The 17,977-nt window shown below is 43.0% G+C and overlaps 1 protein-coding gene across 1 annotated transcript in view; it reads left to right on the top strand.

Moving 5' to 3' along the window:
• LOC147629930 (protein ANTAGONIST OF LIKE HETEROCHROMATIN PROTEIN 1-like) overlaps positions 1-11,060 on the top strand; it is a 47,763-nt gene extending 36,703 nt beyond the window's left edge. The window contains exon 2 of the mRNA XM_086811462.1: positions 9,607-11,060. Within this exon, the coding sequence (XP_086667588.1) occupies positions 9,607-10,655 (1,049 nt within the window). The 3' untranslated portion in view covers positions 10,656-11,060. The remainder of the gene's footprint in view (positions 1-9,606) is intronic.
• Positions 11,061-17,977: the final 6,917 nt, after the last annotated feature.

Genomic DNA, 17,977 nt, shown 5'->3' with positions numbered 1-17,977 from the left:
GTTACAAAAAGATATATGACACTACAACTTCATGAGGCCTTTGGTCTGGCCCAAAAGGCGGCTAAGGCACTTCTACTTACTAAATGATAACCTAAGCCCGAAAGAGGGACTAGATGATATGTGCAAATGATGTCTAGTACTTATATATGTCTAGGGGGAGCAGGTAGGCCAATAGAAAGGCTGTCGGCTTGTTTATGTATCCATGACTGAGGAAAAACACATTAAATGTTGGTGCTTGTTGACATGTGTGGTCCTTGATGTTGTTCATGCTGCTGACTATGTCCATACTACTGACGATTGTTCATAAGGCCCTGTAGTAACCTTTCTAATGTCCTAAATGCTATCTAAACCAAGGAAGATTTATGCCATGGCATGGGTGTCCCCGTGACATACTTTATGCTTCAAATATTATGAAGAATTTGGTTTCTGTTGGATAGATGGTTGAGCAGGTCTGCAAGTGAGATTTAATCTTCAAGGATGTTTTGTGAAAGACTTTAAAAATCATTACGGCTTAGTTGCAACGGGTAACAGAAATGACATGATGTTTACTTTGGATGTTAACATGCTTGAGGTTAAAGCAGTCATGTTTGTGCATATAGAACAGATGTCATTGGAGATATTGATATATGGCACAAGTACATTGGTCATGTGAATATACAATGGCTGAAGTCTATGCAGACTCAAAATATTGTTGTAAGGTTGTCGAAGTTCAAGGTTCATAAAGTATGTGAAGCATGCTAGCTTGGTAAGCAGGTCAAACATGCTTTCTTGCATGAAAAGCACATCAGTGCAAAGCTATTGTATGTTATACATTCGGATGTATGAGGATGGACGAAAGCTGCAACAATTGTAAGTTGTAGGGATTATGTTACATTCATTGATGATCACACTAGAATAGTGTGAGTTTATTTAATAAAGGAGAAAAGTGAGGTGTTTGCTTACTTTTAGAGATTTAAATCCTTGGTCAAGAAGGAAAAAGGTATGCAAATAAAATGCTCGAGATCATATGGTGGGGGAGAGTATTTTTCCAATGAGTTTTGTGATTTTTTGAGAAAGCAGAAAATCAAGAGACAGTTTACATGTAGGTATATCCCGTAACAGAATGGTGTTGCAGAAAGAAAAAATAGGTACATTGCAGAAGTGGCACGTGTCTTGATGTTTGAAAAGAATATGTGAGATTATTTTTGGATTGAAGCAGTAGCACTGTTGTTTTCATAATAAGCACGACTCTCACTGTAGCTTTTTATGGCATGCCATCTCAACAGAAGTTTATAGGCATAAAACTAGATGTGTCTCACTTGAAAGTGTTTGGATATATTGCATGTGCATGTTCTTGATGAAGTGAGAACAAAGTTGGATCCAAAGGTAGAGAAATATATCTTCATTGGTTATGCTTTGGAGCAGAAAGGTTACATATGTTATAACCCTACCAGTCGTGAGATGCGAGCAAGTAGATATATTGTCTTTTATGAGATGACAGCTAGTATGCACCAACGAAGGCAACTAAAGATGCAGATGTAAGAAGTAATGATGCTATCCCACATGTAGAGCAGCAATCACAGGTGCGTAGTGAACCTGAAGAGTCTTCTAGTAGTGGATCTAGTATTAGTTCATGGTCAGGCGGGCCGCAGGTTGAAGAAAGATGTAGATACACATGTATCAGGCAAAGGGAAGAAAAAGGTAGATCAATCTTTTATGCTTGATATGTCAGTAGGTCACTTATATGTGGATGGTGACTGTAGTGGCTCCAAGAAGAGCCTTGATAAGGAGCTTGGTATTCCGTCAGTGGTTTTTCCTGGTGCAAGGAGAATCAGGACTGTTTTGAGGATACCTGGCAGTGATCCAGGTGTATGTAGGTCTACGAGGGTTAGATACCCTATTGACAGGTTGAGATATGATGGATATACAGCTCATCATTATGTTTACGTGGTTAAAGAAATACAGGAGTTGGAGCCTACTCTTTTTAAATAGGTACTTGGATATGAAAAATGGAAAGATGCCATGGATGAGGAGATGGTAGCATTGGATGCAAATGCAACATGGGAGTTAGCGTCTTTGTGTAATGAAAAGAAGGCAATTGGATGTAAGTGGGTGTATAAGACCAAAGCATAACTTGGATCTTTCATAGGAGATTGAGACACAAGGCCAAGGTTATGTTTTGGCTTTCCCTAGTATGGGATGTCCCAATAATATGAGTAAACCAGCATGGAATGAAACCACCAATTAGCTCCGGAGTAGTTTTTGTAACAAACCAACACATTCAAGTGGTCGACAGGCTCATCTCCCAATCAAGCTCCATCCAGAGCACCCTTGGTGTTGAGGCTATACCTACACCGAGCAACAGGTAGAAGGTAAGATTGGTTGCCAAGGGTTATTTGCAGACCTATGACACTGACTATGAGGAGACACTCAGCCCGATTGTGAGAATGGCAACAAACATGAGAGCTGTCATTGCTATGGCTACAGCGAAGGGTTGGTCTTTACTTCAGATGGATGTAAAGAATGCTTTCTTGCATGGTAATTTGAAAAAAAAGTATACATGATGCGGCCACCGAATTATGAGGGTCATGCTGTCAAATCCCCACGGATCCCCTCGTGATCGATCTTGGTTCGAAACTCGAATCCTGCAAACAAACAAACAAACAAACAACAAGGGGGTGCAGGCCTGACTCACCTCCCAACCATGACAGTCGTGGGCGAGCCCACAGTCTTGGCTGTTCCCACCGAGCCACGAGCTGAGCTAGCTAGGTTGACGTACCGACCAATCTCCTCCTCGCGACTTCCCATACCGCCACGAAGCTGCCCTCGCGGGCCTCGAGACTGCTGTCGGCCTTGGCTGCACAAAGCAGGTACACGTCTGCACTAGATCCAGGCTCCAAGACCATAGAGCTCTCACAAACTCACGAGACTCTCTATAATACAATAACTAACCTTGGCCACCCTTTTATAGGCTCTTGGCCGGTCATCGGGCGTCCACACTTGGCGGTCCGCCCGTCCACACTTGGGTGCCCGCCCGTTAGTATATCCCTAACTCAGCTCGTCAATCAGCCTGCCTAGTTCCAAGCTTCCCCAAGCCTCGAAACTAGTCTTGCGTGCGTGTAGCACACGGTAGATACACACTGTGCACATGACATACTCCCCTTCCTCTAAGAGCTCACTCCTGAGCTCACTACAAAGCCAGGGTAATCTCTTTGAAGAGTAGTGAATGTCTCCCATGTAGCGTCCTCCTCAACACGATCCTTCCACTTGATCTTGTATTCCGTGATAAGCGTATTATGCAATCTTCGTTCACGAAATCCAAGAATCTTTTCAGGTTCGTGCGGAACAAATGTCATGTCCTCAACATCTATAATTTCTTGAGGAGTAACTAACTGATCTGCTCCACCCAGTACTTCCTTAAGTCTACTGACATGAAATACAGGATGAACTTTCACATGAGAAGGTAAATCCAATTCATATGCAACTGAACCAATCCGTCGTGTAACACGAAATGGTCCACAGTATCTAGGGGATAATTTCGGAGATCTACCTGTCCGTAAAGTCTCGGAATCTTTCGGAACTCGCAAATACACTATCGTTCCATCAGAGAACTCTCTAGGTGAACGATGTCTATTAGAATAAAACCTGTCTCGGTCTTGAGCACTTCTAATAGATTCCTTCGCAACTTGTAACATTTCTTGCATATCTTGCAAAAAATTACGTGCTGCATCATGCTGAAGTCCTGAGAATCCTACTGTAACAGGTGATCTAGGTTGAAAACAATACATAAGCATGAAAGGACTAAAACCTGTACTCGTATGCTTAGTACTGTTATATGCAAATTCTAACATAGGAAGATAATCCTCCCATGAACTCTGTCTTTTGGATACATATGCTCGAAGCATATCCTCCAAAATCTGATTCACTCTTTTAGTCTGGCCATCAGATTGAGGATGATCAGAGGAACTCAAATTCAAAGTTGTTTCCAACTTCTCAAAAACAAGTTTCCAAAAATCACTCGTAAACTTAGAGTCCCTATCACTGACTATGTCCTACGGTAATCCGTACAGTCTAAACAATTGCTTGATAAACTGCCGTGCTAATTGCGTTTCCGAGAAAAGAACGAAGTTGTTTCACTGTTCGTGGTATAGGCCAGTCCAAAACCTTCTGAACTCGGTCATAGTCAATGCTCAATCCATCTCTAGTGATCTTGTGTCCCAAGTAAATGATGTCGGCCATAAAGAACTCACATTTACTTAACTTAGCATATAGTCGATTTTGTCTTAAAATAGCTAAGACAATCGTGAGGTGTCTGACATGATCCTCAAGAGTACGACTATAAATCAAAATATCATCTAGGAACACCACCACAAATTTTTCCAAATGTTCACGAAAAAGATCGTTCATCATTTGCTGGAAAGTGGCTGGAGCATTGGTTAACCCAAAAGGTAATACGAGAAACTCGTAATGGCCATACCTAGTCCGAAAGGTGGTTCTTTCGACATGCCTTTCATGAATACGTATCTGGTGATAGCCAGTATGTAAATCTATCTTCGTGAAATATTTCGCTGCTCCTAACTGGTCAATCAGGTCATCTGATCTAGGGAGAGGATACCGGTTCTTAATGGTCAGCTTGTTCAATCTCTTGTAATCTATACACATTCTCCAGGTATTGTCCTTCTTTCTCCTAAGCAACACAGGTGCACCCTAAGGTGATTTACTTGGACGGATCTGGCCCATCCTTAAATAATCTTCGAGTTGTTTAGCCAACTCATCTTCGTCGGCTTGGCTCATCTTATAAGGTGGAATACTCACAGGATGAGCACCACGGATCAAGTCAATACGATGATCTACTGCCCGTTCAGGTGGTAAACCCGATGGCAGTTCCTTAGGAAATACATCTTGAAACGAATCAAGTATCTTCTGTAACTCTTTGCTTTGAAATACACTTAATTCATTTACATCCATGGAAGGGATGAGAAAAGAAGAAAGTGAAATCAATACACAATGGAAAGCGGTATACAAAGAAGAATCCATTATATTTCCAAAATCAATTGTATTTACAGGAGGTCCCTGAGAGGCATGACTACAATCACCTAAAATACTATACTTGGTGTCCCTATGCTGAAAAGAAAAAATATGACTAGACCAATCTATCTGGACGTCAAGAGTCTTAAACCACTCAATCCCTAATAACAAGTCTACATTCTCCAGATGCATAACATAGCATTCCAGAGTATCTTTGTAGTCCTGAATCTGGATTGGAAGCATCTCCACCTTGCGATCCCAAACTTGCCTTCCCGCAGGTAGGCGTACCTCATAGGTATGGTCGCTAAGTGTCGTATTAAGACTCAATTTTTGCACAAGTTTGTAGTTAACAAAGTTATGCGAACTGCCAGGGTCAAAGAGAATGTGAATCTTATGGCCATTCACTTCTCCATAAACTCGGAGAAGATCATGCAAGCTAAATACCTTAGAATTGAACAGACAATCAGAACAAGTACTAGGGCGAGAAAGTACAGTAATTGACTTACCTGTCAAAGACAACTGGTTAGCTGCCTTTGGCTTGGGTCCTACGTTTGACTTGGTACCCTTTTGCTTCAGGCACTCATTACGCATGTGTTCTTTTTCTTCGCAGATAAAACAACGTCCTTCCTTCTTGAGCTTCAAAGCCCTAAGGAGTCGTTTCTTCTTCGCTGGTGTCGAACTTGAATTCTTCGAAGGTTGGTTCGAAGACTTGCCTTCAGTCGTGTTAGCCATAGGTGCGGAGAACTTTCTTCTATGCTTGTTCCCCTACTCGGTAACGGGTTTGGACTTGGAAGAGACCATCGTATCATCATAGATACGAGCTGAATGAATGGCCTCGTCCAAAGTTTTACATTTGTTATTTTTAACCTGTAATCGGTACAAGTCGGGTAAACCAGCTACGAAAAACCCCAAAAGAGTAGTGGGATCCATCTTTGTAGCTTTCATCTGCAAGTCACGAAACTTCTGTGGAGGTAGACCTCATAAGTGAGGTGCTGCGAGGTCATGGTCAAAGCTGCAACAACATCGTAATCATCCTCTTTCTTGAGGAATTCTTTCTTGAAAACGTCTTCAAATTGTGCCCAAGTCGTTGGCTTAGGGTTGAGTTCCTTCCACCAAAGCAAAGCTTTGCCGGACAGGAAACCTGTTGCTAACTGGATCTTCTTTCCGTCATCATATGGATGAAACTGAAAGTGAACTTGCCACTTATGTAGCCAAGTGTCCACGATCTCCTTGGTGCGCTGCTTTTGCTCGCCCCCGAACGGTTCCGGAGTAATATTGGGGCCTAAAGCTGAAGCCAAGGTATCCATACCCGAGAAAGTAGAGAGGGTAGTGGTCAATAGAGCGATGGAGTTCTGCAAAGCTTGCATCTGGGCTGCGATTTGTGCTTGACGTTCTGACGAAGAAGCTTCAAGAGCTACTTTGAACTCTTGGAAATCTGATTTTGACACAAAATCGTCAAAAGATCGGCATCGGTACCTTCCGTAGCCGGCAAGCCTTCGCGTTCCACAAGGGACTCCAACTCTGATTCTTGGGTCGACATCGTGAAGAGGGTACGTGGAGAGAAAATTCGATCTTTGCACAACAAAAGTGCGAGCGAACTTGAGAGCTTGAGAACTTGAGAACTTGAGAGATGTGTGGCAAGAAGCCCACTTGAGGGGGTTTATAAAGGTTTCCCATAAAAACTAAAAGCCCCCAAAAGCTATGCTTGGCTTTTCTTTGCTTTTGTGTTTTTTTTCTTGAATATATATATATATATGGATATATATATTCTAAGGTCTTAAAAAAAAATAAACACTTGTAAACCTTGGAGAGGAGATGACTTTATTTTTATAAAGAAAAATTTAAAGTAAAAAAAACGAAAGCCCAAAAATAACGAGTGCTTTCCTTGTTTTTTTTTTTTCCGCTTCCCTCCTGGATTGGCCGCCGCCGGTTGGCTGTTTGCAGACGTCACCATGGCCACCTGAACTGCCAGATCTGCCAGCGTCAGCCTCAGTGTGCGTGGCCTAGGCGCCGGCTTGCTGTGCCTGGCCTGGGTATCAGCCTGCCTGGCCTGGCCTGGCCTGGGCACCAGCCCGCTTGGCCTAGGCGTTGCCTGGGCTGGCTGCGCTAGCCTGGCCACAAGGCCACGTGGCCTAGCGCCCGCCATGCCTAGCCTTGGCGCCTTCAGCCCGCCGGTAGCCACCTCCTGCAAACGTGCCAGCGTACAAAGCCGTCAACGCCTCCTTCTCACACGTGCTCTCTCGCTCGTGCGTTCAACGAAAAGCAACATGCTTTTTTTCCTTTTTTCTGTTTTCTCCCACTACAGTACATGCGACTGCACAACGAAACATGCCTCTTCTTTGCAAAGCAATTAACCCTACTTAACTACCATCTCCCCCATCAACATGGGTTTCTTTGATGAAGGAAAACACATACTATTCTGAAATCTGCAGTATGCACAGAAAAAACAGCAAGCTTTTTAACACATACCGTTCTTCGACCTCTTCTTCTCTACCTACTGACTTGCTCGTTCACGAGGTATGCTCTGATACCACTGTCAAATCCCCACGGATCCCCTCGTGATCGATCTTGGTTTGAAACTCGAATCCTGCAAACAAACGAACAAATAAACAACAAGGGGGTGCAGGCCTGACTCACCTCCCAACCATGACAGCCGTGGGCGAGCCCACAGTCTTGGCTGTTCCCACCGAGCCACGAGCTGAGCTAACTAGGTTGACGTACCGACCAATCTCCTCCTCGCGACGTCCCATACCGCCACGAAGCTGCCCTCGCGGGCCTCGAGACTGCTGTCGGCCTCGGCTGCACAAAGCAGGTGCACGTCTGCACTAGATCCAGGCTCTAAGACCATAGAGCTCTGACAAACTCGCGAGACTCTCTATAATACAATAACTAACCTTGGCCACCCTTTTATAGGCTCTTGGCCGGTCATCGGGCGTCCACATTTGGCCGTCCGCCCGTCCATACTAGGGTGCCCGCCCATTAGTATATCCCTAACTTAGCTCGTCAATCAGCTTGCCTAGTTCCAAGCTTCCCCAAGCCTCGAAACTAGTCTTGCGTGCGTGTAGCACACGGTAGATACACACTGTGCACATGACACATGCGCACCGAGATTTTGTGTGCATGTTACGCAAAGCCTTGTATGGCTTGAACTAGGCACCCAAAGCATAAGCATGGTCAAACAAGATCGGGAAGTATCTTGTAACCATTGGATTTCAGATATCCAATGCAGATTTTTCACTCTTATGTAAAAAAGACAGATAGAGGGATCATACTATTAGTCATTTCTGTGGATAACTCGATTATCACTGGTGATAGTGATGCTGACGTGAGATGAAGGATTTGGATGAATTGCGGTGTTTCTTGGGTATAGAGGTGGTGAGATCACCTCATGGCATTTTGTTGTTACAGAGGCAGTATGGCTTGGACATGTTGTCCAAGTATGGTATGAGAGGCTGTAAGCCTATTTCAGTGCCATTGAAGCAGAACACAAAGCTTTCCGTAGATATAGGTGAGCTTTTGGAGAACCCCGCTATGTACAGGTTGGTAGTGGGTACTTTGATGTACATGACAATTACTGGGTGAGACTTTGAGCTATGTTGTTGGACTTATAAATCAGTTTATGCAGGCCTCCAAGAGGCCACACTTGGATGTGGCTAGACGGATTCTCAGGTACATAAAGTCCACAGTTGATTATGGACTTTTCTATGACATTGGCACATAGACATAACTATATGAGTGAGCCAACGATAGGGCTATTGTCATTTATTGTGACAACATGAGTATCATACAATTGGTGGATAACTGAGTATACCATGCTAGGACGAAGCTCATTGAGGTGCATTATCACTTTGTGAGGGAGAAGGTTATAATAGGTGATGTGGATTTGGTATATGTTAGCACAGAGGATCAGGCGGTTGACATCTTCACGAAGGCATTGGGTACAGAGAAGCTCCGCAGGTTTAGAAGCTTACTTGAAGTGCAGTGTGTGGAGTTGAGCTTGAGGGGGAGTGTTGAGATATCGAGCTCAACCAGGCTGTGTGACAACTAGATTTGGATTACTAGAGTATGGCATAGTTGTAGCGCCAGCTCATATAGTCGGGTTCACACTATGAGCCGACCTTGTATGTTTTAGTAAGAGAGTGCTTTCCTTCATAAGTTATAGTATGTATTCTTATCTTTATGATATACTAGATTGAGAGAAGAAGAGGATAGAAGAAAATTCAGTGTGTGCGCACTTGCAAGGAACTCAAGCTCTCCCTTTCCCCCACATTCCCTTTAGTTGGGACCCAATCGGTGTCTTGTGTCTTTCAATTTAAGTGAATTTGGCCCAAACTACCAAATTAAGCAGCCTGAAATAGCACGTTTCACGTTGTGAATGAGTTACTTCATAATAATGGAAAAGGTATTTGCAAGTAATGTCTGTGAGAATGCCAACCCCACCTGTCCAAAGAGGCTCAACTTTAGAAGAAAAGATGACTTTGAGGAGGGCTGTTCTGTTCTTTATGTTGCTTGTATATGTAATTGTATCAACATTCAAATAGAGGAGAAAAATGCCTTAACGAGGGTGTGGTTTTTTTTTTTTGAATGGTTGCTTGACAGGTCTTTCCGGACATGATACTGATTATTTCAGAAGTTTCTTTCGAGTCTCTAGAAAGACGTTTGACTACATATGCTCTCTAGTAAGGCAGGACCTTGTGTCGAGACCTCCATCCGGTCTAATCAACATCGAGGGAAGATTGCTCACTGTTGAAAAGCAAGTGGCCATTGCATTGCGAAGGCTTGCATCAGGTGATCCGCAGGTCTCCGTAGGAGAACAAGTAGGGGTGGGGCAGTCTACGGTTTCTCAGGTGACGTGGAGGTTTGTGGAGTCCATGGAGGAACGTGGTCGGCATCATTTGAAGTGGCCGGATGCGCAGGAGCTCGAGAAAATCAAAGCAGGGTTTGAACAGCTCGGGATACCGAATTGCTGTGGAGCTGTTGATGTCACTCACATGATCATGACGCTGCCGTCTGTGGAGTCCTCAGCTGACTGGTATGATAAGGAGCAAAACTACAGCATGGCTTTGCAGGCCATCGTGGACCAGGACATGAGGTTCCGTGATATCTTAACAGGGTGGCCAGGAAGTATGAACGAGTCACGATTGCTTCGCAACTCAGGGTTCTTTCGGCTTTGTGAAAGTGGGCAGCGGCTGCATGGGCCGCCTAAGCGGCTTTCTGAGGGGAAACAAGTTTGTGAATTTATTGTTGGGGATACCGGGTACCCACTTCTGCCATGGCTTTTGACACCCTTCCAGGAGAAGGACCTGACTGATGCGAGCATGGGTTATAATAAAAAGCATGCTTTTACTGCTGCCATTGCAGAAAAGGCCCTGGCACGCCTCAAAGGAACATGGAGAATACTGCATAGGGTGATGTGGCGCCCAGACAAACACAAGCTTCCACGCATAATCTTGGTTTGCTGTTTACTGCATAATATCATCATAGATCAAGGGGATGAATTGCTACCTGGCGTTGCTCTTCCAGATCATCATGATAAGGGGTACAAGCAGCTTGTCTGCCAATATGCTGATCCTCAAGGAAAGGCGGTTAGAGACACACTAGCTGGGTTTCTACATGAGCATCAATCCCTAGGCAAATTTTCCACATAACTACTAGCCTCGAAATTTCTCAAAGGTATTGCGAATTATTCTTGGGTTGAACAACAGGTATTGTTTTATGAAGCTTGGAAGGTTCTTGGATTTTTCAAATGAAATTTTCGAAGTGGAGTCGTGTAGATGAATTCTTAGGCAACAAGCATTTGGTGTCATTGTTTGGACTAACCTTCATTGACATGGTCCCTAGGCCATCGAGTGGGACCATTAAAGAGCAGGATCTAGGACCTCAAGGATAGTGCTATGACATGTGTCCCCTTTATTGATATTTGTGTTGAATTTTCATGATAGGATGTGCCAAGTTGGTGACATAGTGATTTATGGGAGGTTTTTTGCATTTGTAGGAATGTGTTTGTCTCTTTGAAGTGTTTGTAATGCAAGCTCCTTCAAGTTCATGATCAAGGTCTTTGTTTATGTTGTCAGGCCACACAAATTGAGTTAATCAAGAAATTTGAAATTTGTGAAAGTGGAAAAACATAGGGAAGGTGTAAAGTAGTTGGTAAATGCAATTATGGTCTTGTTAATCAACCAACTTTTTAGCTTAACCTATTTTGTGCTGCTTGAAATTATGCAATAGTTTTTCTATTCGCTCCAAATTTGCCACCTCCTCAATGCTCAACATTTTCCTTTTTGCACATCCTCTTATGCTTCTCATGCCTTGGCATTTTGCTTCAAATTTTGATGTATGGTGCATGACTTATTGATCCAAAAAGGCAAAGCCAACAGTAGTGTTGGGAGACATGTGAAAAGGTGTGTTGTGTATCTTATGTTGTGCTATGAATTGATGTCATGTTATTTAAAACTGCTTACATTGTGTACATTTTTAAAGCTCTCAAGTATAATATGCTTTGCTAATAGTTTTTTGAGCCTTTTTTTTTTTTGGACCATAGAAGGTGCAAGCTTTGTTAGAAGTAAGTCCATGTGTAATTTGTCATCTATGATATGTGATGGTGTAGGATGAGGAATAAATACAAGAAGTTAAATAGTACACAATCTTTTTGAAGGTAAAATTTTAAAAGGTTTTATGGTGATAGAAAGGTTCTTAGTATTGCTCATTGTTTGATATAATGGAGTCAGACATCACCATTAGATATAATTGTCTCCCATGCCAAAATTGAGATCTAAGATCCTTAATGCAATGAGAGCATATTGCTTAGCAAGGTTATAAATTTCTTATTGATGCACTCTGCTCATAAATATTTTACAACTTTGGAAAAATCGGCCTTCAGATAGTACTTTTCATAGCCCATCCAATCGCCTCTTGGGTAAGTGCTAGTGGTCTTTTAAGGCTCCTTCTTCCTTAAAAAAAAGAAAAGTCAACAACTTTTTACACCTGTTGACTGATGATGTTCGTAGAAAATATTTTTTAGCTAAAGGGGATAATCTCCAACAATTTCAAAAGAAATTATGCTAGAAATTTTGTCAAGGGATTTTTCTTAAGTAGTCACCAAAAACATGGTTTTTTTTCCAGCATTCAAATAGTTTTTAGAGAATATATTCTTGCCTCCCTTTTGGTTGAATCCTAGGATTTGATCAAAATGAGTAAACAGAATTGATCCTTTACTCTTATTCTATTTATTAAACTATAGTGAGATTTTGTGGAAGATAAATCCTAAGCCTTAGGAAATCACTCACTTGAGTGATTGTCACTGACATAAAAAGTTGTGGGTGTACGATATTGGAATTTGAACCCGAGTGAAGGCTCTGAGGAACATGGGTTCTACCACTTTGCACTACACCACGTTTGTGAACTTGCATGTGAAAATTACTGATATATTTGTACAATAATAGATGCACTATTTTTAGAAGCAAACATGTACCTTATTCAGATGTGCTTTTTTAGAGAAGTGAGTGTCGAATTGTATCAAGAAAATTATTGTTACTCTCTTTCCCTCTTTCTCTTGCTTCTCTTGGTTTGATTCGTGCACAGTGTAGATGGAAGTTAGTGTTACCCATTGGCTCCCGGAAGTTTTGGTGTGAACACGCACTTACACATGGGCGCTTTTTATCGAGTATTGACTTGGGTTTTTTCGCCGTGTGAACACTCGTGCGTTGGGACACTTATCCCTAAGCGTATAGTACTTGTACTTACACTCATTATCATCATTGATAGTACTTCCTAGGGATATGGTTCTCTCTCTCAGGCCATGATCCACCCGAGTTCAAGTCCCACCATTAGTCGTATATGCCCTCGTGTTGCATTCTACCGACGTTAATACCCCCCTCTCTCTCTCTCTCTACTTGCTTGTTTGTGTGGGCGATAAGCTCCTTGCCATAATCTCCACGCTACCCTGTTAGTGTCACTCAAATCTTTGGCACCGCCCTTCACCTTCTGCCCTACGCAGCTTTGCAGCCGATGCCATAACAGCCCCGCAATCGCTCTGTGGCCGACATCAGCAGCCTACAGAGTAGCCGCCGCATCTTTTTTAGCTACTGTAAAGTGTGTATGGCTCTCACATCTATTGATCGATCTTGGTATTAGATAGCCATCTCCTACCACCCTCTACAATGACAGTAGCTAGAGTGCTTTGGCAGTTGCATAGAATCCAATTTTTCATGCACGTACGAAGCACGTAGAGGTGCATTATCATTATGTCAAGGAGAGGCTCCATGCTATAGAGAGATTAACTTGACCTATGTGCTTACATAGGCCAATGTGGTAGACGGCTTTACGAAGCCTCTTTTGAGAGAGAAGTTTGAAGATTTTCACAAAGATTTACACTTACTGCCTCTTCTAGGGTAGTTGCTACATCCTGTACATGTTCACATCATTCACTTTAGGGGGGTTTATTAGAGCCATTGTCTCCTGCAAGTTCTGGTGTGAACACACACTTACACATGGGAACTTTTTACCAAGCTTGGTTTTTTCTTTATGTGAACACACCCTTGGTGTGTTGGGACACTTATTCCTAGGTGTATAGTCCTTTGTACTTACACTCATTATCATCATTGATAATACTTCCCAGTGATATGGTACTCTCTCTCTCTCTCTCTCTCTCTCTCTCTCTACTTGCTTGACTGTGTGTGTGTGTCCTTCTATTGCCTCAGCTTGCACCCAATAATTAGCATATTTGGGAGTGATTTGATTAGGACTTCCATAGCAAGAATAATTTTTTTCCATCTGCACTTTTGTGATTTGGAGCCCAGTGGAGATGATTTTTTTCTTGTTTTCATCATTCTCTCCAAACCAATTTTTAGCAACGATGTGATGATGAAAAGATGGCACGGAACAAAGCTAGCATATCCACAAGCAGAAGTTGCATTTGCGTCTCCATGACAAGTGTATTCACAAGTAAGATACCTAAGTGAACAACATGCAGCCTTTTTGGACCCAGTAACTCGGAGACTTCCTTAGTTTGACTAGACTACATCACTGTAGATATGGAGTTTGTTGCCTTTGCAGCCCATATATGGTGACCTGACATCCTTTCCCTATGGATATGTTCCATTTCCTCGCACTTCTACCAATAGCTCCTCTACTGAGATTCCTCTTCGTAGGTCCTCCTTTGTCTCTCCATGAACAGACTTGCTAGAGTGTTTTAGAACCACATGAGCGCTGTTCTGTCACCAAGCTTAAAGAGATTCTTGGATTCTTCATTTACAAGGAAAGAAAGAAAATTATATTAATGTCTTCAAAAGACCACTTGGGTCTATGAGACAAAAAATATGTTACAAATTATCCATGGGTTACAAATAACATAAATGAAAAAGAACTTAAAACTAACAACATTTGCTGCATACAAGTAAGTAGTGGCTAACTAAGGTTGGACTTGTACAACTAGAGAGACTGAGGCTCATGGGGTGGTGGCATCTTGGAGAATGGAGACCCAACCTCCTTAACAACTATGTAGACCTCCTCAATATTCATCTCTTGTGGGAAAGTACTGCGGTGTCTTTGGAGTATCTCTTGGATTAGAGACTGATGAGGGGAGTGTGTTCTCTATCTCACCTATCTCTATCATCTGGCCCTTTGCATTTGGAATGCTCTCTCAATGGATACTCATGGGAAATTAAGTGTGGTCAGTTGGGCTCCTACTCATGGGAACTTGATTGTGGAATGCTCTCTCAATGGATACTCATGGGAACTTGAGTCTGGGCAGTTGCTCCTGCTTGACCTGTTTGGTGGGAACTTGAGTCTGGGAAGTTGGGCTCCTGCTTTGACCTGTTTGAGGCCCCCTCTGTGGTCTCCCTTTGTCATTGAAGACTACTATCATGAGGGAGCCAAGAAGCTCATGATAGAGGTATGGAAGGTAGAGGTTTGAGGGGAATTGTGTCCATGTCTCCGTGATGCATGCATCAAGCTGTTTCTCTGCGCGGCAGCGAAGCTCCATGAGGTAGACCGAGACATCTTTGATTAGGGTAATCCAATTGGGGTGGCTGATCTATGTTCTAGGAGCTTCTTCCATGCCTCTTTACTATTTTTTCTCAAGTTGGCATGGCAAACGTTATCTTGTTTTTTAAGGATGAACTCCCTTTTCTTTATCACATGTGGGCATATATGATGAATGGTGCAAAGGACTTGTAGGGGTTATATGTATCTAGTGTTACGTTAAGACTTGTTGGTCTCACATTTCTAGCTAGCACATCAGGGGGATCCACTATTGGAATGAGTGATTCTGGTTCCAGTGGAAGTGCACCGCCTACACATGTCCCTTCTACACAAGAACAACTCAGATGGGATGCTAAAGATGCGCAGGCTCATGCCTTGATTGCTCTCTCATGTAAACGGCAAGTCACTGATCATATTTGTTCATATACTTCTTCTAAGGGCTCATAGGATATACGTGCCTCTTTGTATCAGATCTGCAATGAAGCTCATGTAGCTTATCTTCAAAAAAATCTTAAAATAGAGCATTTGATTGAGGGTGATTCTATGGAAGGATTTCTCACCTGTGTTAAGGATTTGTGAGAGAAGTTGATCAATATTGATAAGGTGATACCTGATAGTTCACTTCTTTCTATGGTTCTCAATGGTTTTCTTGAATCCTATAAAAAATTTGCTATCATTCTACAGCTCTTGACAAAGAGAAATTCAGATTTGTATACATTTGATGATTTGGTAGCTCTCTCATTTACAGTAGGAAGAGCAATCCCGGTCCAACCGAAACAACATGATTGTTATAGATTAGGCTTTTGATGCCTCTTATCATGGCAAAGGAAAATCTAGGGATGGTTCTAATGCTAAGCCTAAGGGCAACGCACAAGCCCATTCAGATCCTGCTAGTGTATACATTTGATGATTTGGTAGCTCTCTCATTTACAGTAGGAAGAGCAATCCCGGTCTAACCGAAACAACATGATTGTTATAGATTAGGCTTTTGATGCCTAATCTATCATGGCAAAGGAAAATCTAGGGATGGTTCTAGTGCTAAGCCTAAGGGCAATGCACAAGCCCATTCAGATCCTCCTAAGTCTAAAGAGGAGAAGATTGAGAAGAAGAGATGCAACTATTATCGGAAAGTTGGTCATGTAATTGAGGATTGCAAGAAGTGTAAAGAGAGTGAGAAGAGGAAGGTCTTGCTGCAACTACACCAATGAAGAGGAAAACTTCACACATGATGGCTATGCATTGACAATCACATGTATTGCTATTTTTATGCTTGCTTCATGCAGTGCTATTTCTATGCCAGCTTCATGCTTGTCTTATCTGAAGCTTATTGGTACTTCGATAGTGGTGCTACAAATCACTTTACCTCTTTTAAGAAGCTGTTTGCTACCTTGAGAGATGCACTCTCAGGTGATACAATTCTTTTTGCTCTAATGATGCAATTAAAGGCATTGGGGATGTAGAGTTGACAGCATGTAATGGTGATGCATTTATGTTACATGATGCACTATATGTGCCAAGCATACGTAAAACCTTAATCTTTGTGTCTGCTTTAGCCAAACTTGGCTTTAAGGTTCAGTTTATTGATCATTGTTGCGTAGTCTGTGACCGCATCGAGATGTAGACTCTTTAGTCATTTCTAGCACGTTATGTAGTGGATTGTATAAATTGGATGCTTATGACAGGGTCTCTAACTCTCATGATGCTACCACTTCATCTATGTTATGTGTCACCAAGTTGTGGCATGCTCGGTTTGGTCACTTGAAATTTCCTTCTCTACTGCGCTTGTTGTAGAAACATAATATGGTTCATGAGCTGCCGCCATTGTAGCCACTTGTGAAGCATGTATGTGAGGGTTGTGTATTGGGAAAATGCATCGGCACTCTTTTCCCAAGGATGGTACTATGTGAGCTATGCGGCCATTGCAGCTCATTCACAGTGATGTATGCAGTCCCATGAGGGCACCATCCTTTGGTGGTCAATTGTGTTGTGTTAGATTCATTGATGACTTCACCAGGTACATGTGTATAGGAAGCCAGGTCCTCCACACTCCACCAAGAGCCTCCCACTATCACCTCCAAAATCTTTGACCGCTCCGACCGCTGATGCCCTCCGACGACTCTGACCGCCGTCATTACCAGTGCCCTCCGATCGCTCTGACCGCTATCACCGCCGATGCCCTCCAACGGCTCCAACTGCAGTCACCGCTAGTGCCCTCTTCGGCTCCTCCAATTGTTCCTCTAGATTCGATGGTAGCTTCTACATCCGCGTACATAGACAAGCTAGCCAAGCGCAAGAAGGAGCTTGAAGATTTCAAAAGGTCACAACAAGAGGACGCGGTTGTGGCAGCGCTCAGGAAGGAGATTGAGCAGCTCAAGGTCAAAGATTCCAAGATGATTCCACCCTGCCTGCTGGTATGTAGCTCGCAACAAGGACATCTTCCAAATGACTGTCCCACCAAGAAATATTGCTCATTTTGCTCAAAGGTGGGCCATGAGGACAAGGACTGTTACTACCTTAAGGAACTTCGCCTTATGCAACAACAACTTAAGCAAGGTGTCACCCGCTCAATCCCTTCGCCGAAGACTACATGGTGACCCCAACCAGTAGTGCTTCAACTTCTGCCCAGGCCCCTAGCCACCAACCAAACCCAACACCCTTCTTGAACCCTCAATTAGCTGGAGTAGCTACCCCCCAATCCCAAGCTTATATTAACCCTGTCACTCCTGGCCCCTCCTACTTAGCTGCCCTACATACCCTTCCCTCCCCCATGGCTACTTTTGTACAAACCCCTCCACCGCCCCAGGCCATCTCAAGGAGCTCAAGTAGCCACAGTAGCATACACCAATACCCCTCATCCCGGAGAAACTCTAACATACAATCCCCTACCTATGTAAATCCCATATTAAGCATGCACTCTCCCAACCTATCGGCTGCAGCGATCCCACAAACACCCCAAGTCTATCAAAAGCCACCCTCAGTGGTCTATGCG

Source organism: Cibotium barometz, chromosome 17 (assembly GCF_041138505.1).
Source record: "Cibotium barometz isolate CiBa-2024 chromosome 17, ASM4113850v1, whole genome shotgun sequence".
Classification (NCBI taxonomy): Eukaryota; Viridiplantae; Streptophyta; class Polypodiopsida; order Cyatheales; family Cibotiaceae; genus Cibotium; species Cibotium barometz.
The sequence above is the reverse complement of the archived record's forward strand: the minus strand, read 5'-3'. Positions and strand labels throughout refer to the sequence as shown.